This window comes from Gekko japonicus, unplaced genomic scaffold (assembly GCF_001447785.1).
Source record: "Gekko japonicus isolate JY-2015 unplaced genomic scaffold, Gekko_japonicus_V1.1 scaffold1105, whole genome shotgun sequence".
In the NCBI taxonomy this organism is placed as follows: domain Eukaryota; kingdom Metazoa; phylum Chordata; class Lepidosauria; order Squamata; family Gekkonidae; genus Gekko; species Gekko japonicus.
In genome coordinates this window covers 467034-492144 of record NW_015176005.1, presented here as the reverse complement: position 1 = coordinate 492144, position 25111 = coordinate 467034, and the positions used below count along the sequence as shown (strand labels likewise).

Below are 25111 nucleotides of genomic sequence, written 5' to 3'. Positions count from 1 at the left end.
TTTGGTGGGGGCTGGGGAAGCCGATGGCAGGGCTCTCCGGGCTTCCCCCGAGCCACAGCGCTTCTGCGTGGGCCCGGGAAAGCCAGTGTCGGGGCTCTCTGGGCCGCCCCCAAACCACAGCGCTTATGCGCGGGCCGGGAGAGCCAGCGGCAGGGCTCTCTGGGCCACCCCAGAGAGGGAGGACGGGGTATAAGTGTGATAAATAAAGAGATATAAATAAATAAATAAATAAATAAATAAAATGGCTGACATGGGGGGCTGGCCAATCAAATGACACTGGAAGGTTTCAAGCTGAGCTTCCTCTTCCCATAGAGGCCCCTGTTTCCAAATGTGCTCCCTGAAGACACAAAGATGCTGCTTCCCAGGTTCTTCTAAATCACCTCCTGCTCCAAGGTGATAGAGGAAAGCCAGGATGGGCTCTTTGCATTGGTGAAGAAGGGAGAGGTGCCATGGCATCCAGGGACACCCAGCTGGGGGTCACTGCCCTCATCAAATAATTTACAGTTCCCACATCATATGATCACCTTTTGACTTGATCTCTTCCTGTCCTCAGGCCTTATCCCGTGATCAAGGTAAATGTATCACCAATGATTATAGAACAAGTGGCTTAAGAGTTCTCCAAATGTTCTTTCTTGCAGGAGGCCCACTAGAAAGCAAGAGCTTGATGAAGGATTCCTATACCCCAGATGTGATAAAGAGGGCAGTCCGGGACCCCAAGCACTGGCATGGAAGGAAAACGGACGATCTAGGTAGGGAGTTTCTAGATTTTAAGAGCATGGAAGAAACCCAGGAAGTAACCAACGATGCCATCTTCAGAACCCTTTCTCAGGAGTAAGCCTCACTGAATAGACCTGAGTAGGATTCTGTATAGGCCCCCTTAGGATTGCTCTCATGGAGATGCTAAGCAAATGCTGTGTTGTTCAGCCCCCAAAACTATAATTAGGGTTGTCTACAGGCTTGGAGGAAAAAATGCTGTGTCCCTTTAATACAGGCCTAATGAGTAGAAATGGGCAGCTGAAGCTTTTCATGGCAAGTAGCTAAATAACTTCAACTAGTACTTTCATTAAGCCTCTGTTAAAGGGACAGGATATGTTTTCCTCCAGGAAGTTGGTAACTCGATCTGTAATATGGATAATAACAACTCCAACATGTTTTCTAGACTATGGATTATGGAGATAATACTTGTGAAGCACTTAGACAAGACAGCTAGATATATAAATGCTAAGTATTATTGTAATCTAAACATTTGGATTTTACCGGATTTATAGCCTGCAAAGCTCATGTCACATGACTGAGCATTTAAATTAGGAACATGTGCTGTTGTGTTTATTATTACTGCAGGGGATAAAAGATTCCACCACATCTGTGTGTTTTAATGGCTACTGTTTGCGATGTGTTATCAAATAACCTCACTTGCTCCTTCTCTGGTGCACACGAACGTTGGTTTTCTTTCTGCCCTTTCAGCCCTTTGTCTTTAATGGTTACTTGTGTTCACTTGAAGGGTCAATAGTAAACATGAACTGTATTTTGCTTCTCCACAGGGAGATGGTTCCAGAAAAATGCCCTAAACCTTAACCTGCAAAAAGCTCTGGAGGAAAAATATGGGGAGAAGAACAAAGGCAGCAAATCCTAAGAACACATAAGAGAGGGATGAGAGCCTTCTGGGAAAGTTATCTGCCTCTCCCTAGTGATGGAATAAACCTCCATGCAGCCTATGACGATGTGTGTGCTAAATGTTGATGGGCAGGCAAGCAGGGTTGCCAGCTGGCCAGGAGAAATAACAGCCTGGCTTGCTCTTGCTCTTTTAACTGCCATCTGATGTGCAGAAATCATCAGGTGAAGTTTTTTTGAGGAATCCTATTGCCACTTGCTTTGATCAAATGACTGTTAAAGGCCTAAGGAAGCGAATTCAAAAGCAAGCAGCCTTAAACTAAGGACAGCAATAGAAACTGGAAAAATGCAATCTGGGGTATAAGTGGAATTATTGGGTGTGTGTGGGGGGTGCCAACTTTTAAATTGCCCCTTCTAGCTGTTCCTGTTTACTGTGCTTGATCTAGAGTAAACATCAGGTGAGGTTATTAACTTCCATCCTGTGAAAAGCTTTGACTATTCCTATACATTCAGCCCTCTGTTAAAGGGACAAGACATTTTTCTCCTGGCCAGTAGGCAACCGGGGTGGGTGGCTTACTAGAAAAACAGGAGTATGGGAGACCTGCTCCTGTTCCAGTATTGTTCATACCAGTTTAGCCAGCCATCACCAGCAGGTGATGATGTTCGCAGACCAAGCTGCTTTTTCTTTTTGGGGGGAGGTGGGTGGGTGTCACTGATAACCCTAATGGAAGATACTGATATCTCTTCCCTCTCACTGTATCCTCTCTTCTACTAAAAATCTTCAGTGTCATTTCCTACAGAGTTAAATATATGGGATCTCCCCAGCTTTACACTGTATCTACCACTTTCAGTAACATATTGACAGAGCAACTTAAGATAGTCCTCCTCAGGTCTCCCATCATATTCATCCTCCAAGAGGACAGTCTTGCACAGAAGAAGAGTGTTATATTTTTTGCTCTCACCTGGATAGCCCAGGCAAGCCTGATCTCGGCAGATCTTGGAAGCTAAGCAGGGCTGATCTTGGCAAGTATTTGGATGGGAGATCCCCCAAAGAATACCAGGACTCAGAGGCCCGAGGCAGGCTATCAAGCCACTTTTCTGAATGCCCTCCTTGCCTGCCCCAGTAGGAGTTGCCAGAGGTTACCATGACTTCCAGGCATGGGCATGCACACACACACACACACACACACAAACAAACAAAAGAAGAGTGTTATATTTTTCTTTGTGACATCATAAGAAACTCTGTGGCAATGCCTTTTCTTATGGTTATTTGTATTTCAATCCCCCCCCCAATCTAAATAGGATTAAGTGATCTGATGACTAGCCCTTACTTTGTACTTTACCTCCAAAATAGTGGGAAGGATATTGGTTTGTTTCTCATGGTTTTCCCTGAACCAGGAAGTAAGAAGGGCCTTTCCCAACAGCAGATCCTTCTGGTAAAGAATAGCAACGAACTGTGAAGTGCAGCTAAGAAATCTGGAGAGACTGGCAACCTGAGACTTGAATGGGTTTTTGATACTTCCTTGTTTTATTGCTCAAAGTAAACTCTGTATTAGCTAGATGGTAGTGTGATCCACAAATGACTTTCTTCCATTTTCTATTCTCATCTGGCAAAGGTCAGAAGCAGGAGACTTTCTGGACAATGCAAAGTCAGTTGTGAAAATATCCTAAGCAATAGAGTTCTTATTGTACCACTAGACTTCCTGTGGTCATGGAACTTTTTACATGTCCATTCAATAGATTATGGATCACTTGTGTGTCTCCCACAGAATTCCTATACCCTGCAGAGAAGCCTGGGGCATGTTCTGTGGTGAACTCTCAGTTGGCAAGAGGCAGTGATGAGGTCTGTTGGACACCATATTCTTCTATGAATACAAACAGTGCATCTGAGAGCATTTTGATTGCTCCTCTGTGGCTTCCGGGCAGCATGTCTGCTATTGCTGCTCTTCTCATGGTGGCTGGCCAACTACAGTGCTGGCCAGGATATTTGGAAAGAGGCAGGCATTGTGTGTGGCAGCACAAGAAGGAGGTTAGTTGCTGTAGATTTTCCAGGATGTGTGGCCGTGGTCTTGGCATTGTAGAACCTGACATTTTGCCAGTAACTGTGACTGGCATCCTCAGAGGTATAAACACAGAAAGATGGAATACTCTCTGTGTCAAGGTGACAAGAAGGTGGCTTTTACTGGTTTTCAGGATCTTTGCTTTCAGCCACTCAGAGTTTCTGCAAAGAAGATGATAGACTGGAGAGAAGATTTGCGGTACTTCTTCCAGCAGAATCCACCACACCTGGACTTTTTTGTCTTGATCTAGGGAGTCTTCCCATTGTGGATCTGTTTCAAACAGGGTTTCAGACTGGACTTCCTTGTTTATGCATGCTCTCCCGGGAAAATGACAGATAATCTCTGCACCCTTATTGATGGGAATGAGGTTGATTTAGTTCATGTATACTTTATGAGAAACAATATACAGTAGCAGGAAATATGCTACGGACAATGCACCAGCCTTGGGACAGGTGGGTTTGTTGTGGACTGCAGCCTGATTATCAATATAACCTGTTGCAAAAATGTAAAGTGCTTGCAATTCAAGGGTGTATTTGCGGCTTCTCAGGGCGATTTCTCACAGCACTGTGGAAGTACCCCAGGACCAAGCTGATTCAGGCTGCACAATGCCTTGCTGAATATTCAAACATCTCTCAGCAGTGTGTGAGTATTGTTTGCAATGGCAGCAGATGATGAAGGTTCATTCCAGGTCATGCATTATCTTCTAGCTGAGCCAGAATGAATCAGGTCATCTGCTCTTTTTGAATGACTCCCAGGCAGTCAATATGTTAGACTGGAGCAATGTTCCCTCTAAGCTGTGGAGTCTTGTGAGCAAAAATTCTACTTTGTGAGCTACTGGCATTAAAGTTGTGAGCCAGCAATTTGGCTACTGTTTAAATTACTTTGCTCTGGAGCCCTCCTTCCTGAGCTAAGACAAAAATGTGTGAGCTGGAGGCTAAAAAACTGTGAGCTAGCTCACACTAACTCAGCTTAGAGGGAACACTGGACTGGAGCCTGTACCAATTTGACTTGAGCTGTAATAGTGGAATTGTACCAGGTGCAATGTGGGCGCCATTCATGGACTGAGGCCTTTGTGTGCGTTGGATCCAAAGGCAATACAGCCAGGTTGGGTTTTGCAGACTGCTATGAGCATTTGAAGAATTAACTGTTGCAGTGATTACCAAAGTTCAATCAGGGCTTATTGTATATAGTGCTGTTGGCAAGCCTGCAACCCTAATATTCATAAGAATGAGACCCAAGTAGGGTCTTTGAAGAGGATGGTTTAGGTAGTGTTTTAGATAGTACCGGTATATGGAATAAAATCAAGCTATCTGAGGTTGGACTCAGTGAGCAAACGAAAGATTTTGGAGACAATGGAACAAGGAGCTGCGGTGGCTCAAGTGGTTAAGACGCTGAACTGCAGGCTGTGGAAGGTCGGTAGTTCAGCAGTTCAAGACCTGAGTTGCCGCATGATGGAGTGAGTTCCCGTCTCTAGTTCCAGCTCCTGCCAACCTAGCAGTTCGAAAGCAAGAAATTGCAAGTAGATACATAGGTACCACTTCAGTGGGAAGGTAACAGTGTTCCGTGCGCCTTGGTGTTTAGTCACGCCAGCCACATGACCACGGAAACATCTTCGGACAGTGCTGGCTCTTCGGCTTTGAAACTGTTAAGTATGACACTTAACTCGGAGGAACAGTTCAACAAGTGATTTCAGCTTTATTTCGGTGATAACAGCATGAAGGCTCAGCCTTGTAGGTGCTAGACCAGCTAGACAACTTCCATAGGCAAAAAGGCAACTTATATACAATTCTGGCTGAGATAGCCACACCTACAATGTTGCACAACAACCAATCACATTAGGTTTGTTACATCCAATCAGAATTGCTACATAATGTCCAATCAAAACCCTTCCCTCCAGAATACACACCATTGGTCAGTATTTACAATCCGCATAATGAGTTATGGTAGCTCAAGCTTTTACCATTATGTCTCTCAAGACATAACAGAAACGGAGATGAGCACCGCAACCCTAGAGTCAGACTCGACTTGCTTTCGAGCAAGGGAACCTTTACTTTTAATGGAACTGGGAGAACAAACTTTTTAAATAGGAAATCATCATCATCATCATCATCATCATCATCATCATCATCATCATCATCATCATCATCATCATGCATTTAATTTAAAAAGCAAGTATCAGTTGAAATAGATCACTGACAGAACAAACCAGAGCCTAAGTATGACTGGTACATATCAATATCCCAGAGAATTAACTAAACATATACTTTAAAAAAACAACATCTATAGAATCTTCAAATAATCTAATCATAATGCAAGCTCACAACCAATGTTCCCTCTAAGCTGTGAAGTCTTGTGAGCAAAAATTCTACTTTGTGAGCTACCAGCATTAAAGTTGTGAGCGAGCGATTTGGCTACTGCATAAATCGGTTTGCTCTGGAGCCACCCTTCCTGAGCGAAGACAAAAATGTGTGAGCCGGAGGCTCAAAAACTGTGAGCTAGCTCACACTAACTCAGCTTAGAGGGAACACTGCTCACAACATCAAGATGACTCCTGGTGCTGGGTTGAAAGTGATCCCCTTCATCAGAAGTATAAAAATGTATTATTGTGCATTCCTTAGAATAAACTATATGAAACTCTTGTTTTTAAACAAAGTTGCAAATGTCAAAGACTGTCTTTGTAGTGCAGGACAAATGTTGAAAAGTATCACTAGCTTTTTTTGTATCATTTTGGGTTAAATGCCTTATGTTCAGAATTTGTATACCTCAAAGTATGTACCAAGGTCCATTATAACTGAGTCTGCACTCTGTACAAGCTCAGAGTTTATGAAGTGCCTTTTGCTGGCTAATAGGAGGGAAGGAGAAAGAGGGGTGGGTATGCCTCACATCCTAAGCATGAAGCCCTCCAGTGCCATGGGACAGCAAAGTACCCTAACCAGGAGAAGGACAATAGGCAGCAACAGCAGTTTGGGAGGCTAAAAGAAAAGAATGAACCTTCCTTTTAGGACAGTGAGTGCCCTAATAACCAACTAGCTGGTACAAGCAAAAGTTATCCAAAGAGAGACCGTGAGATACCAGGAGTTTGAGAGAGAGGGCAGGTGACCCAGGAAGGCTAAGTAACTTCCTCACTCCCATATGGGCAGAAGGGGAGGTGTGCAAGACCCACTTCCTCACATCATCATTATACATTCATTTCAGAATTTCTCTTCACTTCTAATATTATTTATTTATTTATTATTTGCATTTATATCCCACCCATTCCGTGGGCAGGCTCAGGCGGGTAACATCATTAGAATAAATACAATTTCAGTTTAAAACAAACATTAAAACACAATAAATCATTGCAACAATTAAAACAATGGGTACAGCTTGGAACAGCGTCAGTTGGCTATAAAGTTCTGGCCCGATGGTACAATGAGTTAAAGGCCAGTGGTCGGTGGTCAGTAGACAGGTGACAGATGGGTGACAACAACCCCAGGGAGGCCATAAATGGGTGCCCACCGCGTCAACCAAAGGCTTGGCGGAACAGCTCTGTCTTGCAGGCCCTGCGGAATTGAAGGAGGTCCCACAGAGCCCTGGACTCAATAGGGAGCCTGTTCCACCAGGCTGGGGCCAGGACAGAGAAAGCCCTGGCCCTGGTTGAGGCAAGACGGGCATCCTTCGGGCCAGGGACCACCAGGGGCCTCAACAATAGGACTGCATTTGAAAAGCTGTTTCAGACCGAGATGGTTGGACCCAACAATTCCGATGCCATTCCCGTCTAGGATTACCAAAGGGAATAAATTGCTTGCACCTCATAATATTCTTGAATATGAGGAACAACAGGAATACAGAAGTACACTCCTAAGCAGAGTTACACCCTTGTAAGTCCTGTACAATAGCTTCCTACTTAGCTATTCAAAACATCAGAACTCTCTTGTGGAGGCCACAAGATATTAGAGCTCTCTTGTAGAGGCCAACTGAGAATGTTTTCCCATTGTGGGCCACACAAATGTAACATTTAAATTCTTTTCCAAATAGCCCAAATGTACACAACATGGGCACAGCAATGCTAGGGATGTGGCATGAAAATGATGCATTAATTTGGGCTAAAGCATGGACTGACGATGCAATCCTAAACACAGCCTTCTAAACCCAAGGACGTCAGAAGGATGTACCTCTGTTTAGGATTGCACAGCGAAGTGACTTTTTTTTTCATTAACATTTTATTGGTAGAATTAAAAAGTTTTGAGAAGTCATAACTACCAATTACATATAACAATAAAAATGTACATAAAGGTCATAAGAAAAGTTAAACATTCAAACCAATACACTAATTACAAAAAAAAATGTAAGCTTTAAAGAATGATACATTCTTCAATAAACCTTTGAACAAAGTAACTTGTTTTAGCCTCAATTTGTAATTGATGCCTGTACTGTTTGTTGCTTTAGATACAACCAAGTGTCTTCTGCCATCAAGATTATCTGTAGACATTCAATGATATATCTAACCATGTTAAACACAAAGTACTACCCACAAATCAAGTTTTACTAAAGCCTACTTACTATAATTTAGTTGAACCATAAATAAGTCCTCACAACCATTTAACATAGTTATCCCAGGATGCTGAGATGAATTTTTTGTCTGCTAGGGCTTCTAAAATTGGCATCCATTTAGCTTCGAACCCAAAATGTACGATGTTCCTTTTATTTCTGTTAACTTTATCAGTGATGCTTTCCATAATGAACTGATTCCACAGCTTCTTGTACCAAGTTTGAATGTTAGGAGGGGAGATATCTTTCCAGCAAGATGCAATAGATAGCCTAGCCGCATATAGCATTGTGTCCAACATGTCACTATAGTGATGATGTGCTATTTCCTCTGACCAAAGGTTTAAAAACAAGGTCTCAGGTGACTTTGGAGTAAGTATACCCAAGATATTATGGATATGTCGCAGTACATCATTCCAGAATGAACTAATTTTTTCGCATTCCCAAAAGCAATGCGCAAAAATCCCTATTTTTTTGCAGCCCTTCCAGCAATCTGGCGAATATTTAGATGTTATGTGAGACAGTCTCTGTGGTGTCATGTACCACCTGGTTAGAATTTTGAATTTGTGTAAATCTATTGATATTGCGCTAGGAGTGTTATTTTTTTTTAATGTCACAATACCTATGAAGTCGAGCTTTTTTCCAATCCTCCAATCTGTGAAAACCCACATGTTGTGTAAACCACGATTGATATATAAAAGTAGAATACCTTGACTGTTGTGGTAAGAGTGTTTTACTGTGTTTACGCCAGACATTGATAGTAGGCATTAGAAACATATTATTTCTGGCCCCAGTTGCCATGATCGGGGTGTTGTTCCAAATAAGTGCCTCCAATGTTGCTGTAGTAAGAGTGTCAGAGCAAATTTGCGCCCATTCAAGCACTGGATCTGAACGCAACATTTTAATGACATTTGACATCAAAGTGGCCCTGTAGTAACAATTCAAATCTGGTAAACCATAACCACCTTGGTTTCTTTTCCGTTTCAGAGTGTGGAAGCTTATTCTTGGTTTTTTTCCATCCCACAAAAAATTGTTTAACGTAGTCTGCCATGTCTTAATAATTTTTAAAGGGATATTGATTGGTATTGTTCTGAATAAAAACAGAAACTTGGGTAATAAAAAAGATTTTATGAGGTAAAATCTCTCAATCCATGTTAAATTCTTTTTATTCCAGTTTAAGATATCAGAACGTATTTCTGCATGTGTAGTTTGGTGATTCAATTGTATTAATTTGGAGAGATCTGTAGGAACCTTAATTCCTAGATAAGTAAGATGGGAGGAGACCCAGCTAAACTCAATTTTTTTCCGTATTGACCTTTGATCCTTTTCAGCAATGTTAATAGGAAGAATTTGTGATTTGGAATGGTTAATCCCTAAACCAGATACCTTATGAAAAGCCTCCAGTAGACGAATCAGAGGTGGAAGAGAGTGGACCGGCTTAGTTATATAGAGAAGCATATCATCGGCGAATAGAGATATTTTATATTCCTTGCCCTGCAAATCTTTTTGCAGGGAGTCAAATCGGTCGTACAAAGGGTTAAACATGCCTGCCATGTGATCGTAAAATTTCTTTTCCATATTGATTAATGCGGTCGTCAGGTCGTTGGCTGATATTGAGGCTGTCTCGTTTGTCGTTTCTAAGTTGCCAGTTGCCATTTTGTTTTCCTTGAGACCAAAGTAACTCGACGTTTGATCAGTTGATTTCTTCGAAGGTATGTGTTGGAATTTTTTTTAGTTTCTTCAAGTTCGGCTGAGCAGATTTTTGGGTTTCTTTCTCCATATATTGTCACGCTGAAGCGTCAGTCTGATTTCTCTGAGGAGTAGGAATCGGGTAGGTCTGGCGGAGATCGGGGGTTAGGCTGCCATCTCGCGTTCCGCCAATGGAACACTCTGCGAAGTGACTTTTAACTATTGCAGTGGCCACATGAATCCTTGCCGCATGAAGCATTTTTCTGAAGTATGACAGCAAGAGCGGATCTTTACTACCAGGGGCTGGAGCACCGAGGAGGGACATTGCAAAACTGAAATTATACTCACACACTAACAGTGCTTTTATTGAGGCACACTCCTTCTCGACACTTGGCAGATAGAACAAAGTTAGAGTCCAGTGGAACCTTTAAGACCAACAAAGTTTTATTCAAGGTGTGAGCTTTCATGTGCGATAACCCATAATCTATTTTTCATTGTCTGAGGAAGTGTGCGTGCACATGAAAGCTCACGTCTTGAATAAAACTTTGTTGGTCTTAAAGGTGCCACTGGACTCTAACTTTGTTCTATGGCTTCAGGCCAACACGGCTGTCCACTTTGATCATACTTGGCAGATGTGAGTTACAGTCTGTGGCTCATTCTCAACAATTTTGTTTTCACGGGGTTGCTTTGTGAGTGAGTGACTGTCTTCTGCAAGCTGGGGTCCCATGTATCCTTCTCGGGTTTTTGTGACAGGCTTGGTGTTAGGGAAGAAGCAATAGTCACCCACCTGGCTTAAAAAAATAGGGCTTTTGCCATCAGGGTTGAACACAAGAATGCCCTTGTTCTGCCCAGGGTCTTTTGTGGATAAAGCACATCTTTCCTTTGGCATAGATTCTAAGGTACCAGGAAGAGTCATAACATATTCACCAAACACATTCTGGGATGTGTTTGAAGGAATAGCTGGTGCTTGGGCCTCAGGTAGGAGCACAGTGTCTGTTTTCTTCTGGTACAACTCTGAGCTGGAGGGAGCATCTGTTGTTTGGGACAGCTGTGACTGTGAGGCAGATGTTTCCATAGTAGCACAGGTGAACATCTCTTTCTTTAAGGCTGCCATGGGTGACAGAAATGATGAGCCCCCCTCTGTGTTCCTTGTTAGATCCTCAGTGGTAAAATAATCCAACATCCCATTCTGTGAGTTATTCTTAGTGCTGGTCGGATTTTGTGGCCTCTGACCTTTGTTTTCCCCATTTTCCAATATGCCACTTTCTGACTGGCCTTCAGATACCACTTGGCTTTTTCCTGGAAGTGGGAGCTTCTCCTTGCCCTCAGAATGGACAGTGCAGAGTGGTGGGATTGTCCCGTTCCCTCTTCCCACCGGAAAAACCTGGAAACATGATCCGTGGGGCAGGTCCACATACTGCATAGGCACTGGTGCCTCCCTCGTTTCTAAGGGGGCGACTTCCTGAACATCAGGCACAGGCAACACTTGAAGGGACATTAAGTATGGACCATTAAAATCAAACACCTGCTGAGCTAGACCCACCTCTGCATTGTGACTGTGGGCAAGTCTGGAGGATGGTTCACCGTGACTCAAACTTTGTTTGGCGTCAGAAAATCCTGTGATTTCTGTATTCTGAAAGACGGCTGAAAGTGGTCTTGTTTTCCCTGACCTGGCCCCAAGAGAGTTGTCACGTGTAATCAGTATGGGCCTGCAGAAGGGAAAATAAGTAAAGAACATTAATCAGTTATATAAGGACGTGGACTGAATACAGCTTCCCAAAGACCATGCTGAAGCTCAGCACCAGCCCTGACCTGGACAGCCCAGGCTAGCCCGTCTCATCAGATCTCAGAAGCTAAGCAGGGTCAGCCTTGGCTCGTATTTGGAAGGGCGACCTCTTAGGAATACCAGGGGCGTGACACAGAGGCAGGCAATGGCAAAACCACCTCTGTTACATCTTTTGCCTTAAAAAAACAAATCTAACTTACCACCTAGTGGTGCATAATGCTAAAAGAGCTTGAACTTCTGGCTGCCAGACAATCTTAGGATCTCCTGGCTGTCCTACACACACTGCCATATGATAATTATTATTAATAATTACTATTAGCTCAGCACCTCAGCAATAAAGTGAAAGCTAGTTGCCTGCTTGCATCTCATAGAAGACGCAGGCAAGATCAAACCATAATACTGTGGCCGAACGATCTGCTTTCTGTCTTTTGAAAGTCTGTAATATCCAGGCTGATTAAGAGTTCTGGTGAGCTCAAAAGCTTGCACGTGTTCCGTTCATTCGGCTGGTCCTAATAAAAATAGCATTACATGGATTTTGTTCTTGCTTCCATACTAGAATACTTTTTCACTGCCTGGTCATTCCTTCTCTTCAGTCCCTGGCAAGTGGAACTGAAACTTGGGCTCCTCTCTGCACTCTTATAGCACTGCATTCCCCGGAAAAATCCAGCAACACTCAGCATAATATATTTACCTGTCCAGTGCACTGCTGCTGTTGAACTCTGCCTCTTCTAAAGAGCTCTGTCTGCTGCTTTCTCCAAAGCTGTCTGGCAGTTGTACCTCCAGGAAGAAAATAATAATAAGTATCAGCTTTCCCTAATTCGGTGGCATGTAGGAACTTGCCTAGAAGGTAGGGAACAAGCCATCCCTGCATGTGTATGTATGGTACAACTGGTCTCTCTGTGTAAGGTTCTCCCCAGACAACTCGTATTTTCAGTACTGATTCAGGGCACTTCTGTGCTCTGTGCCCATCCTGTCCACCCTGGCCACTGTTGTGAGAAAAATAAAATAGTTGGTTCAGAAAATTTAAAACCCATTTATACAGTTAATTTTATAAAGAAATCATAGTGTTTTTCTCTCCTCTATTTCTGTAACTTTCCAAGCAGCTAGCAGCTCAGCGAACATGATTTTGCTAGGCCTTTGTCTCAAGAGATATCTTTCCTCCATCACATACACAGGAACCAACATTTGCATTACATTGTTCATGAATCTAAAGAATTTGGAAACATAATGCACCTGCCATTAAGTCAAGGAAACCAGAATATTTGCAATACTAAAGGCTTGCCTACATGCAGAAATTCACATCACACCTCCAGCCAGCAGACAGTGCCTGACTGCCTCCCTTGCTTCTAGGAAACAAAGAACATCCTGAAATTGTAACATTCTTGTCTTTGTCATTTAGAGATTTAAATGCTATCTTGCATTGTTTTGCAAAAAAGCATCAGGGTAGCCCCACTGCCTCTGGAATGTGGGAATATTTCCTAGACCATAATGGCCCACGTTGCCAGGGCAGTTAGATTAATTGCTGCAGTTTATAATTTCTATAGCTCTATCGAAATGTATGAGACCAATATGGTATAAAGGAAGGCAAGATGCTTCATTTCAGCACTGACTCTCAGAGATCCAGAGAAGGCTTTGTCTTTTGCGAAATTTCTGGGCCAGTCCAGAAGCTTCTGTGCATGGGGAGATCTTTGTTCTGTATATTTAACCACTGACTGTTTATTTTTTTGTATTCCTTGCTTGTCTTTAGCTAATAAACAGTTTTATTGTTTAAATAACCTTGTATTGCATTCCAGCTAACTTTCTTTTAACATTCTACCCGCCTTGGTAAGGGGCACTCACCAGACCGTTACGAACCTAGAGGTGCAGGTAACACTTTATACAGGGTTAGTTTAGACTGACAAGTGCAAGTGCTACAACAGCCACCAGTGGGGGATGGGGGGGGCAAGGTTACCAGATTCAGGTTGGAAAACTCCTGGAGATTTGGGGATAGAGCTTCCAGAGGACCACCCTCCAAAGCATCCATTTCCTCCAGGGGAACTGATCTCTGTAGTCTGGAAATTAGCTGTAATTCCAGGGGATTCCCAGGTCCCACCTGGAGACTGGTATTCCTACAATGTGTACCCTGCCAGACACATTTAGATTATCCCTTCTACAACTGCATTAGCTTGTTTGGGACTTGCACACAATGTGAATTTAGAAGTTTTTACAGTGAATGTAACGGCAGCAAGTCCTTGATTTCAAAAGAATGGTCCAAGATGCCTGAACAAGTGATTCCACTTTGGGGTCAGGAAGCAATTTTTCTCCAGACCAGTTTGGCCAGGGATCCTGGAGATTTTTTTGTCATCTTCTGGGCGTGGAACAGGGGTCACTGAGGGTGTGGAGGGGGAGGTATTTGTGAATTTCCTGCATTATGCAGGGGATTGGACTAGATGACTCCGGAGATCCCTTCCAACGCTATGATTCTAGGCTGAGCAGGCATGAGCATGCTTTCACCTTTCTGGGGCTGTTTTCATCTCCCCCGCCTGACTGTCCCACAGGAGACACCCTGCTTCATTTCTGTACTTGCATGCTGGAGACACATGTAAAATACAAACAAACAACAGGATGGCATAATAGACAAGAAAGGTCAGAGGCTAGCCTAACACACAACTCTTGAGCTCCTGGAGAATTGGAATCCTCCACTTGTAATTGATCCCTAATAGCTCCCGATGATTCGAAGGCCAAGTCAGAAGCACACTGAAAACAGGGACCACAGGGGTGCTGCAAGGCGCTGTGGGGAAAGATGGAGGAGGCCTGATGTGGCTAGTAGGACTAAAGGTCTCTATTGCTACTTTCATGGAATGTTTGCCTGCGTTGGTAGTTTTGTCCAGGAAGGTCATAGGGCACTGTAGATAGGGGGAAACAGGGTGATGCAACTTTAGGCATATAAATATAGCATGCCAGTTTCACTTTGCTGATTTATGCTTTTATTTTGAAAAAGCCCTCTTGATTAGATCTCTCGCAGAAATACTACCAAGGTTAAAGGCACAGAACTCTGTTGGTAGTGTTAAAAACAGCTATGTCTGCATTTGACCTAGGATAAAGAATTCTAGAACTGGCACAGTGAGCAAAAAGGCCAAGCTCCAACCCTGTGGTAGCATCTGCCATCAGTGTTACCATCCTGGGGCCTCATATTCTCAGTGCCAGTACAGGACTGCTATGCTTCAGGGGGCTCCAACATGATCTTCTGGGAGCAGAGTGGTCAAACTGCAAGGCAAATGACAAGAGTTCCTTTCCCACCTTCCAGTATATATCCTATGGGCCTCTTTACCGCATGGAAACTGCCGACATTAGCTCATAGTGAACTAGTCCTAAGAAGAAAAATTCAGGTGGTCAGCCGTGTTGGTCTGAAGCAGTAGAACGAAGTTTTGAGTCCAGTGGCACCTTTAAGACCAACAAAGTTTTATTCAAAGTGTAAGCTTTCATGTGCAACTAACACCCCCCACCCACCCACCCAGGGCCGGCTTCAGGTGTTTCTGCGCCCTAGGCGAGACTGCCTTATGGTGCAGATGCCAACCTCCCGGTGGGGCCTAGAGACCTGGAGCCCTCTGGAGCCAGCCACCCTTTTGCTGCTGCCACCACTGCCTCCCCCCGCCGCCACCACCAAAGGGGGGGAGGGGGGGAGGCACAGCTTGGCGCCCCATCCAGGGCCCGGCGCTCTAGGCGAATGCCTAGTTTGCCTAGTGGGTGAGCTGGCCCTGCCCCCACCTGCATGTAATATTTGAGGAAATCTGTTTCAATGCATTTGAAGAAGTGTGCACATGCTCTGTTCTCCCATGTACACAGGGTTGAGCTTGGTTTGTCTTGGGGGTACTGCTGGACTCTAGCTTCATTCTCAGATCCTTTTGTTCACTCTTGCATTTACGTGCAAATTTGCTGTCCTCCACAGCTCTGCATATGCACCTTGGCTCTGAGTGGCCCCTCTTAATGGCTGCCCCACCCTCTTTTTTCCTGTAAGTAGCCTTTGAGGAGACTTGATTCCATTTGTCTGAAGAAGTGTGCTTTGCACACAAAAGCTTACACTTTGGATAGAACTTTGTTGGTCTTAAAGGTGCCACTGGACTCCAACTTTCTTCTTGTCCTAAGAAGGAAAGTGATGGTGGCATCCTAAAAAATGGGATGGAATAACCACCTTATCTGCAGTCTGGTTTGCCCTTTGCACCCTGGATGTTGTAAATCCTGCTTGCTTTCTTACCTGCTGTCCTATTATTTTCAGGCCATCATTTAGGGGATGGGTTCTGTGGCTAAGAAAGTCCATTGCAAGGCAGACTGGGCAGACCTAGGCAGGTGAGAGACTTCTGGCAGGGGCAGCTTATCTTGCAGCAGGAAGAAAAGCCCTGACCTGGATCGCCCAGGCTAGCCCAACCTCATCAGACCTTGGAAACTGAGCAGGGTCAGCCCTGGTCAGTATTTGGATGGGAGACCTCCAAGGAATACCAGGGGCATGTCATGGAGCCCAGCAATGGCAAACCACCTCCAAATGTCTCTTGCCTTGAAAACCCTACCGGGTCACCATAAGGCAGCTGTGGCTTGACGGCAAGAAAATAAAAGCTGCTTATGCTGAAATCCTCCTTTTCTGCACAGAGATGAAAGGTACAGGGGCCTTGTCACCTTTCACAGCTGCCGAGTCTAAGAAGTTAAGAGAGCTGTGATTTTACTCTGTGCATTGAGACTCATATTCTGAGCCAGAGCCATCCATACCTCTTGAGATGCAAGAAGGGAACCAATCCTCTGACACATGAAATGCTATAATTGACCGGGGGGGGGGATGGCAATGGAAAGGTAGCTTGCCTGACTGCCAAAAGTAAAGTTGCTTGGTCTTACAATCTTTTACCGAGTACAAATAAGTAGTGCAGAAACAGGGCAGTTCCTATCTCATGGGAGCGGTGGCACAGTGGGTATATCCCACTGTCTTAACATCCGAACTGTGTTAGTTCGAGCCCCGCACTGGTGTGAGCAGCCAGCCTGTTGTCCCCAGCTCATCGTCCACCCAGCGATTCGAAAGCTTCGGCGAGTAGATAAAATGGGAACCACTCCTTAGAGAGGGTGGGCACACAAATCTCCCTTGTGGGAGCATGTTAGCTGACGGTCGGGACATCCTGGTCGAGGTTCGGAAAAGGCGGAAGAACATCTCGGCTACAAAAATCCCTGCAGTGAATGTTTCCGGCCAGGCGGTGGCAGTGTGGCAATTTGACATACGGGTCCTGAAGCCTGGTCAACAAGCAGCCGTTCGGAAAATGACTGAGCCAAGCCAGAAGAAGTTTACACCGTGCAGTGACGGCGTGTGCAATTAAATGAATATATGTTGTCTTCCCTATCCCCTATGAACATTGTTAGTCCCCTGTCTAAAATGTGTAACTGTAAATCGCTTTGAGACCATTGGGGAAAGCGATTAATAAATTGAAAGTATAATTGAAAGTATAAGTATATGGACAATGGCTCATTCAGTTATGGGCAAACGTATGTAACAGAAACACTGTCTTCAACCAAAGAATTCCAATGGGGTGTCTGAAGGAGAATCCAGTAAGAGGTCACTTACCTTAAAATAACCTAGGTGCAGAAATGTACTAGGAGGTCTTGGAATGTTCTTCTCCCATTCCCTTTTCTTTCTGTGGTAGAAACATAAGAATTGTTCTACTATATCAGACCAAGCAGAGTTTCACCTGCCTCAGTCAGGACCCCGTGGCCGGGGAGGGGCAACATACACATTAGGAATGCCATGTAGAAACCTGCTAAAACAGCCTCCACATGGAAACTGCCAACACAAAGAATCCGTAATTCACCACATGAATCGGCTCTGTCACATGAAGAGTCACCACACCACTGCTAGACATTCCTGGGATTCGGTGTTAATACTCTTGGGGGGGGGGGCTGCAGGTGACCCCTGCGGTGAGCAGCTGTACTGATTACCACGGCCACCTAAAAGCTGTTTCCAAGTGGCATCTGAATCACATATATTAGCTTGAACTGGGAGGAAACATACAAATGGGTCACAGAGATCTGCCGATGCCAGTCCAGCAACTACCATGACATTTTGCCTTTCACCTGTTCCTGTTTGTATCTTTCCATGTGTAGTGGGAGACAGGTCTCCATATTATGGGAAGGCAGCTCTACTTGGTGCTTGTTCAGACACAGTGGCTCACCATGGCAAACATTTCTTCTGGGACATCAGTAGTGGTATGGTGAAAATCTGCATGGTGGGACCTCATCTGCATGGTGGGATGCAGCACATAAACAGCTCATTTTGTGGGTGTCTGCTGCTAAAGTGATTTAAAGCCACTGGAAATGGCACTGAATTTCATGATAATTGGTTCCGTTCAAACCTTTGGGTCTCTTAAAGTTTCCCCATACTTGAGACAGAACTGCTGTTATCTCTTGATCCCCTGCCATATATATGAAACATGATAAGAAAAATTTCCATGTAAATGGATGCCTGTTTTTGTATCAATTGCAGATATACAGCATATAATACATAATTGGCACACAATGGCATTAAAATGGCATCAAATTTATAAAAAGGCTGCAAGAGAAACAAGAAAAATAGAAATTTGCCAAAGGAAATAGAAGGGACAGTAACAACCTTGACAACTATGTATGGAAACGAAAAGAAAGAAAAGAAAAAACATACTTGCAAATATCTAAAAGCATCTTCAATCTTGTTTATTATATGCCTACATTCAGGCGCTGAATCCAGATAGTGGAGCCTACATAGCACCTTCTTTCTGCCCCTCCACCATCCCTCCACCACTGTCCCAGTGCATCTAGGAGTCCATCCTATTCACAACAGAGGCGTACCTGAGTAGATATCTTTTGCTGCACCAGAGTCCCACCGTCGCCAAAATGATAAAGGCTGGCACAGCAAGGGCAAAACTCCAGACAGGCAATTCTGAAACAGAAAAATCACAAAGGGAAATGATGAGAAACCAAAATGAAAGTCAAAACCATCCTCAATCAAAAATAGAATGGGATGTGAAAATGTAAAATGCTAAGGAATTTCGGAACATGAGACTGTGTACTAACGGTTGTTTGAACTTCTGAGCAGGTAGAATGTTTATAACATTCCATGACACTTTGGCAGCTTAGCCGACTCAGATTAATATACTGACACCATATTTTGTTTAATAAAACAGCTGCATTCTGCAAATCTATGCGTTTTGGGTTTAAAGTGACATCTCATTAATCTCTACCCAAATGAGATTTTCCAAAACTGACCTTGCTTGACATATAGGGGTGTGTATGTATGTGGTAGCAGATAGGTAAATAAACAGCTGATTATCAATTGGTTAAAACATTTTGAACATCTAAAAGATTCTATAAAAGTTAAGTTTTAAAAATTCATTACAAGTACTTATAAAAACTAAAAGTGCTATCTTAAAAGACATTAAACTTAAAGGAATATAACGTTTACAAGCGCCTGAGCAGAAATCATCTGAGAAGAGGCATTCCCCATTTAATAGTTGACTAAATCTGCAGATGAAACAGAATCTAGGAGCAGAGGTCCATCAGTGGCTATTAGCCACAAGGTATAGATAGGGACTCTGGGGCAAGTGATGCTCTGTCATCTTGGTGCTTGGGGGGGGGGGTCAACAGTGGGAGGGCTTCTAATGTCCTGGCCCCACTGGTGGACCTCCTGATGGCACTGGTATTTCTGGCCACTGTGTGATACAGAGTGTTGGGCTGGATGGGCCTTTGGCCTGATCCAACATTGGTGTCTCTTATGTTCTTATGTTCTTATATCAGCACAACCCTCCACTGAAGTCCAGTAAGTGAAATGTGGGGCAAACGCCAAGTGCTGAAAATGCTCCTGGTCTCAGGGTTACATTTGTGTTGACCAGTGGTATTGTGTTTGGAGGGAAAGGATCGGATAATTTCAGATGTTGAAACATACAGGTTTTCCGCATTCTCATTTTCCCTTGTTTGCAAGTTTCTGTTTCTTAAGGGGTGGCGGGTTTCTGTTCTGCACATGTTTTGCTCCCTCTAGTGCTCAATTCGATATTGTATCATTTTATGTCTGGCATATCTCCCTGCAGATTTAAACGGCCTGTTTTTATGCCAGATATAAACCAGTGTAATATCAAATCAACCACTAGAGGGAGCAAACCACATGTGGACAGATCCCTCCCCCCCCCAAAGAAACAGGAAAATGAGAATACAGAAAAGCCCATCGTTCTTGTTAGTGCTGCTCTGTCCCCCTCCACGTGTGAGGTCCGGGACAAACATCCCCATTCCTTCCCTCCCACTAAAAATGGGCCTGAGTGTCCTCATTCAGAAATCTCTGTTACTTACCACTTTCAGTAAACCATTCACATTCTTTGCTCCACTCACTCCATGGGCCATCATAGGCACCAGCATGTGCTTTTGCCCGCATCTTTGCCTTGTAATGGGTTCCTGGTTCCAGTGACTGAAAAGTAAACTGCGAATCATCTTCACTGATGTTCTGAAGATGGTTCTGAGAAGAGAAAGGGGTAAATTATTGTTATTACTTTAAAATTCCAGGTCTTGTTCACCTACTGTGATGCCATCAACTACAGCTTACCTTCTCAGGCACCTTGTCAGCCTCCCAGTATAAGACTTGATACATCCTTGGAAACATGGGTTTTATGTATTCCCATCGCAGTTTGTACAGCTGGTTGTTCAGCTTTGCCACAGAGAGTTCATAAGGAGGTTCCACCTTGACTAGAAAACAGAAACCGTATCAGGCTGTGGACCCTTCCATCCAATTACGTTCCTGCCCTCACCTCTCTAGCACTTTCCCACGAGGTACTGATGCAAGGACAGAGCATCCTGCAGTGCATATGAGGGACACATGTAGCAGAAAACAAGAACCAGTTCTTTTTACAATGTAGATTTGCCAACCTAGTCAGGACCAGGGCAAGATAAACCCACACAAAGTAAAAATGCACCTCACTAATCACTAACGAGTGATGTCACTAACGCTTGTTTGTCATCTGGTCCGGTGTATGAATGTTTCCAGCTTGTAATAGGATGTGTTCCATACTGAGTACCATATCGTTGAGGATATAAAGTGAGCTTGTAAGCTAGCATCAGTTAGCAAGTAACTCTGGAACATGTAGCTTTCCAGGTGCCTCAATTCTCAGCAGAGATCTCTGGCACCTGGAAACTACGTACCTCTGTGATAGTTCTTGGGGTGCTGTTGTGGGCATGCTCAGTAGCATCACTGAAAGTGCAAGGCATTTTTTTTTCATATGTGCGTGTGCGTGTGTGTGCACCTGGAAGTCATGGCGACCTCTGGTGACTGACTGTGTGTGCACTTGGAAGTCATGGCGACCTCTGGTGACGCCTGGAGGATATTCAGAGAGGTGGCTGAATAAAGCCTGCCCCCGCCTCCCGCCTTTGGTATTCCTTGGAGGTCTCCCATCCAAGTACTTGCCAGAGCTGACCCTGCTTAGCTTCTGAGAGCTGATGAGATTGGACTTGCCTGGGCTATCCAGGTCAGGGCAAGTGCAAGGAATTTTTTAATGTGTAGTTTTCTACTGAGAAATCAGACACTCTGGAAACTACGTTGCCCAGGGTCCTTAGCAAATGTGAAGCTGCCATTTCGGTGAACTGGGTGCTAAAGAAGGTCATTACAATTGTTGCTGCTGCAAGCAGCAGAGATGGCAGAGAAAAGCTCAGGGGCTCATGCGTGAAGGGACCGGAGGACCCTATGGAGAGTTTGGAGACTCACAGGGTAAAACATCTGAGCCCTGTCCTAAGCCCTAAAGCATCATCAGGTGCATGAGGGGCTTTTTGAATGGACTTGGGAAAAATAAGCTACTATCTGATTTTTCAGAAAGTATTCCATCTGAGCCCATTCTGAACTGAGCACGCGGGGGGGGGGGTGTTTCACTCATCACTATCCAGAACACCTCTGAATTTGAAGACAGTTCTAGGATGTGCAGTCAGCTTGCATGGAGAAGTGGTCATGGCAAAAGCATGGTTAGTGCCTGAATTGGTTATTTCTTCAAGAGGAGAACCTCTCTTGAATTGTGCCGCTCCCAGCTGGCTGCCTAGTCTGTTGGTTGAGGATGCCATGGCTACAGTCACGTGATCACATTTGCTTCTTCATGAATGGGCAGTGGCGGCGGCGGCAGCCATAAAATCGAGGGTTAGAGGCACCTGCATAATCCCCTGCGCATCAGTACAAGTATTTTCCAAAAGAGGCTCACTGTTGGATACTGGTGCAATCGTTTTCTCCTCTTCCTTGGGCCGCACAGTTATGAGGTACTGGCTTAGCCTCTTGGGGTTGGTGACACGGATCTCGCAGCTTTGCAAGACGTGAGGGGTGTCCAGTAATTCCTTCTGTTCAACCGGAGAGCACTGCATCTCTCTGAAACAAGAAATATGACAAGAAATAGCTAAGTCGAAGGCAAACAAAATAAACCAGAAAGCCAGTGGTACTAATAAAATTTATTCCAACATAAACTTTCATGAGTCAAAGATCACTTCATCAGATGCACTCTTGTGTAGAATCCACAGGCCAGTTTATATTTGCTACACAAAGGGTGGATGGGGGACGCAAGCAGACTCCAAGGCAGCTTTGCTAAGCTCACTTACACAGATTCTGGGCTGATTTTGTAGAAGAGCGCAAACGAGACAGAACGGGTGAGCTCTCGCCTCACCTCCCAGCTGCAGTTTAGCCGATCTAGGCCGTTAAATAGACAGCGAAGGTTCTTGGGCTGAGCTTCATCACCTAGCAGAGAAACCAGGAACATTTATTTATTTTAAAAATATTTATACCCCACCCCTTTCCAGCACTCAGGGTGCCTTACAAACAGCTTAAAAACAGCTTTATGCAACAAAATAAAACCATATAATCCCGCCGGGGGGAGGACATAAGAAGAATCAGTCTGTCCATAAATGATAAATGCCATCAAAATCCGCTCAGCCAAATGCTGTCGCAAATAGAAAGGATCTGCAGGCCTTCCTAAAGGCCGTCCTCACTCTTGCAGAGGGCCTATTCTATAAGAGAAGGCTCTTGAGTGTGTAGATGTTGGACAAGCTTGCTGCACTGTGGATACTGATAAGAGCACTGGCTCAGACAAACAGGGCTGGAGCATGGTATCATGTATGGAGCTCTGGTGCGGGACATCTGGAACTAGACCAACGGAAGACTGAGCGGCCTTCCCCCTTTCTGATCTTGTTTTGCTGTTTCTCTGCTGCAATCTATACCTGTTCAATTCTGGTTTAACTAGATGAGTGTTTAATTCCTGGATCACATGTAGCACAATGTGCTTGCATTTCTCCACCCCACCCCATGTTACATACCAATGCACATTGGTAAAACACTACAAACAGCACCCTTAAAGTAACTGCAAATATGACCGACAGGTAGTATCAATAGTGCATGACAGTGCCCTTGTACTACCAAGTTTACAGCACATATCGCCATTCAACACGGGACCCACCCACCATATTATGTCCTTTTTTTGTGTGCATATGGAAGCAGGGCTGGCCCAGCCTAGCAAGCAGGTGGGGCAGAGACCAATGGACTGCTCAAAGCAAGCAGAAAGCATTTGTGACTCTAGTATTTCTATCTCTGTGCACGTTCCCAAACTCCACATCCAGCCATGCCTTTTTTCTCAAAGCTATTTTTCATTAGTGCTACTCATTCCTCTTTTCTGATGTTTTTGAGCCACAATTTGTCAGAATGCTTTCTGGTGCACCATCACTTTAAGCAGTCGCCCTATGCAGGGGTCGTTTCGTAGAAAAAGAGCTAGGGAAACTCATTAGCATAACTCATTAGCATATGCCACACCCCCTGACATCACCGGAAGTGTGTCATAAGGCCACACACCCTGCCCCCAACGGTCCCGGCCGCCGCCGCCGGCCTTGCAGTTCCACTGCCGAGCCCCATGAGGGGCCCGGCGGTGGACCTGCAAGGCCGGCGGGAGTGCAAGGAAGCCCGGCAGGGAGGAAACAACTTACCCTCCCTCTTCTCCTGCCTCCTCCTGGCTGAATGAGGGCCGGAAGCGGGGCGGCCGGAAGCAGGGGGGGCTTCATCGTGTGCCCCGCCCCCCGTACCTCACCCGGGGGAACTGCAATCCCCCACGATCCCCCCAAAATGACCTCTGACCCTATGTATATTCGCATAGTTACCCCATTCAATGCAGGCGCAAAATGTGCTTCTATGTGTCACGGCAGGACCAGGGGGCGTGACACAAGCAAGCAAAAGTCCAGGAACAGTCCGAGGTCAAGCCGGGCAAATCAGGTAGCAAGGTTCAAGCAGGTTTAAATCACAGTCCAAAAGCAGGGTCAGACATACCAAAGTTTCAAGTCCATAAATCACAACAATACCAGAGGAGTCAGAGATGAACGCAGGGTCAACAAAGCCAAAGGTCAAAAGCCGAGGATCAAGCCGAGAAGAATTCCACAAGGTCTGGAGCAGAGATGCAAGGATTCAGGTCCTGAACAAACGACGTTGCCAGCACAAATGACTGCTGGCAACAGACTTGCATATATACAGTGCTAGCTAATCAACTCATTAGCTAGCCAGGAGTGAGGACAGGATCCTGTCAGTAATCAGGGCTAAGAGATCTTCTGGCACGCATGCGTGCATTCTGCCTTCGCTCTCTCAGCTGTTGTCTTCTTACATTCCTGAGCCTGGTTACAGGTGGAGGCGAGTCTGATGATGAATTACTGGGCTGCAGCAGAGACTGATCCCTTGCAGGTGTTCCCTGGGAGGCTCTATCCTCCTCACCACTTAGATAGCTTTCAGCTACAGGATCCAGTCTTTGCCTTTCTGCTGCAGTACTGTCCTCAGGAGCCTGTTCAGGGTCCTCAGGAGCCTGTTCAGGGGCATCAGCAAAGGCAGGCATGACATCAGCAGGGGCAGGCATGACAATCGGGAGCTTCAGACCCTGGTGTCGCGCCAGGCTTCAAGTTGCCAGTTACCCCCTGCTTACACTGCAAGCCTCCCGCTTTCGCGGAAGAACTTGCCTTCTGGATCGTCTCCCGTCCGTCCATCCACACGTGGCCCTCTTCTCCGTATCAACTCTCCTCCTGTCTTGTTGGCCTTCATCTCCCAGTTTGCCTCAGTCTGGGGGAGAGACAAAGAGTAGGACTGAAAGGCCCGTCTGAGGCCTCAGGGCCCGTTTCCTCTCAGCCCAGCCCGCTGGGTGACCCTTTCAGCAAGCTGGTATCTTGCAGTGTTTGGTTCCCCTTTGTTCCCGCCTGTCTAAACTCGAAAAGGAAATGCATGGCAGCTGTTCAACCCTTCTCTATCTTGGCCTTCAGCACTGGCTTTTCCAGGTTTGCATTTTCCTGCTTCCATGCTGTTACCATACTGAGGCCTGGAAGGAGTACGGGAGAAAGATCAACATTTCAAAAAATCCCTCTGTCAGCCAAGACCGGCCCCCGATGAACGGTAGCAAGCTCTGAGTTGGGAAATACTCGGAGA

General features: G+C 45.0%; 2 protein-coding genes across 2 annotated transcripts in view; one reads left to right on the top strand and one right to left on the bottom strand.

Moving 5' to 3' along the window:
• TEX33 (testis expressed 33) overlaps positions 1-1654 on the top strand; it is an 8288-nt gene extending 6634 nt beyond the window's left edge. Inside the window, 2 exon segments of the mRNA XM_015426471.1 lie at positions 639-749; positions 1542-1654. Coding sequence (XP_015281957.1) covers positions 639-749; positions 1542-1654 — 224 coding nt within the window.
• Positions 1655-10453: 8799 nt separating this feature from the next.
• The window catches only part of CSF2RB (colony stimulating factor 2 receptor beta common subunit), a 37178-nt gene continuing 22520 nt past the window's right edge, over positions 10454-25111 (bottom strand). Inside the window, exons 7-12 of the mRNA XM_015426470.1 lie at positions 22270-22405; positions 21882-22042; positions 20249-20388; positions 19999-20161; positions 18508-18598; positions 10454-10906 (exon numbers count right to left, since the gene is read on the bottom strand). Coding sequence (XP_015281956.1) covers positions 10507-10906; positions 18508-18598; positions 19999-20161; positions 20249-20388; positions 21882-22042; positions 22270-22405 — 1091 coding nt within the window. The 3' untranslated portion in view covers positions 10454-10506. The remainder of the gene's footprint in view (positions 10907-18507; positions 18599-19998; positions 20162-20248; positions 20389-21881; positions 22043-22269; positions 22406-25111) is intronic.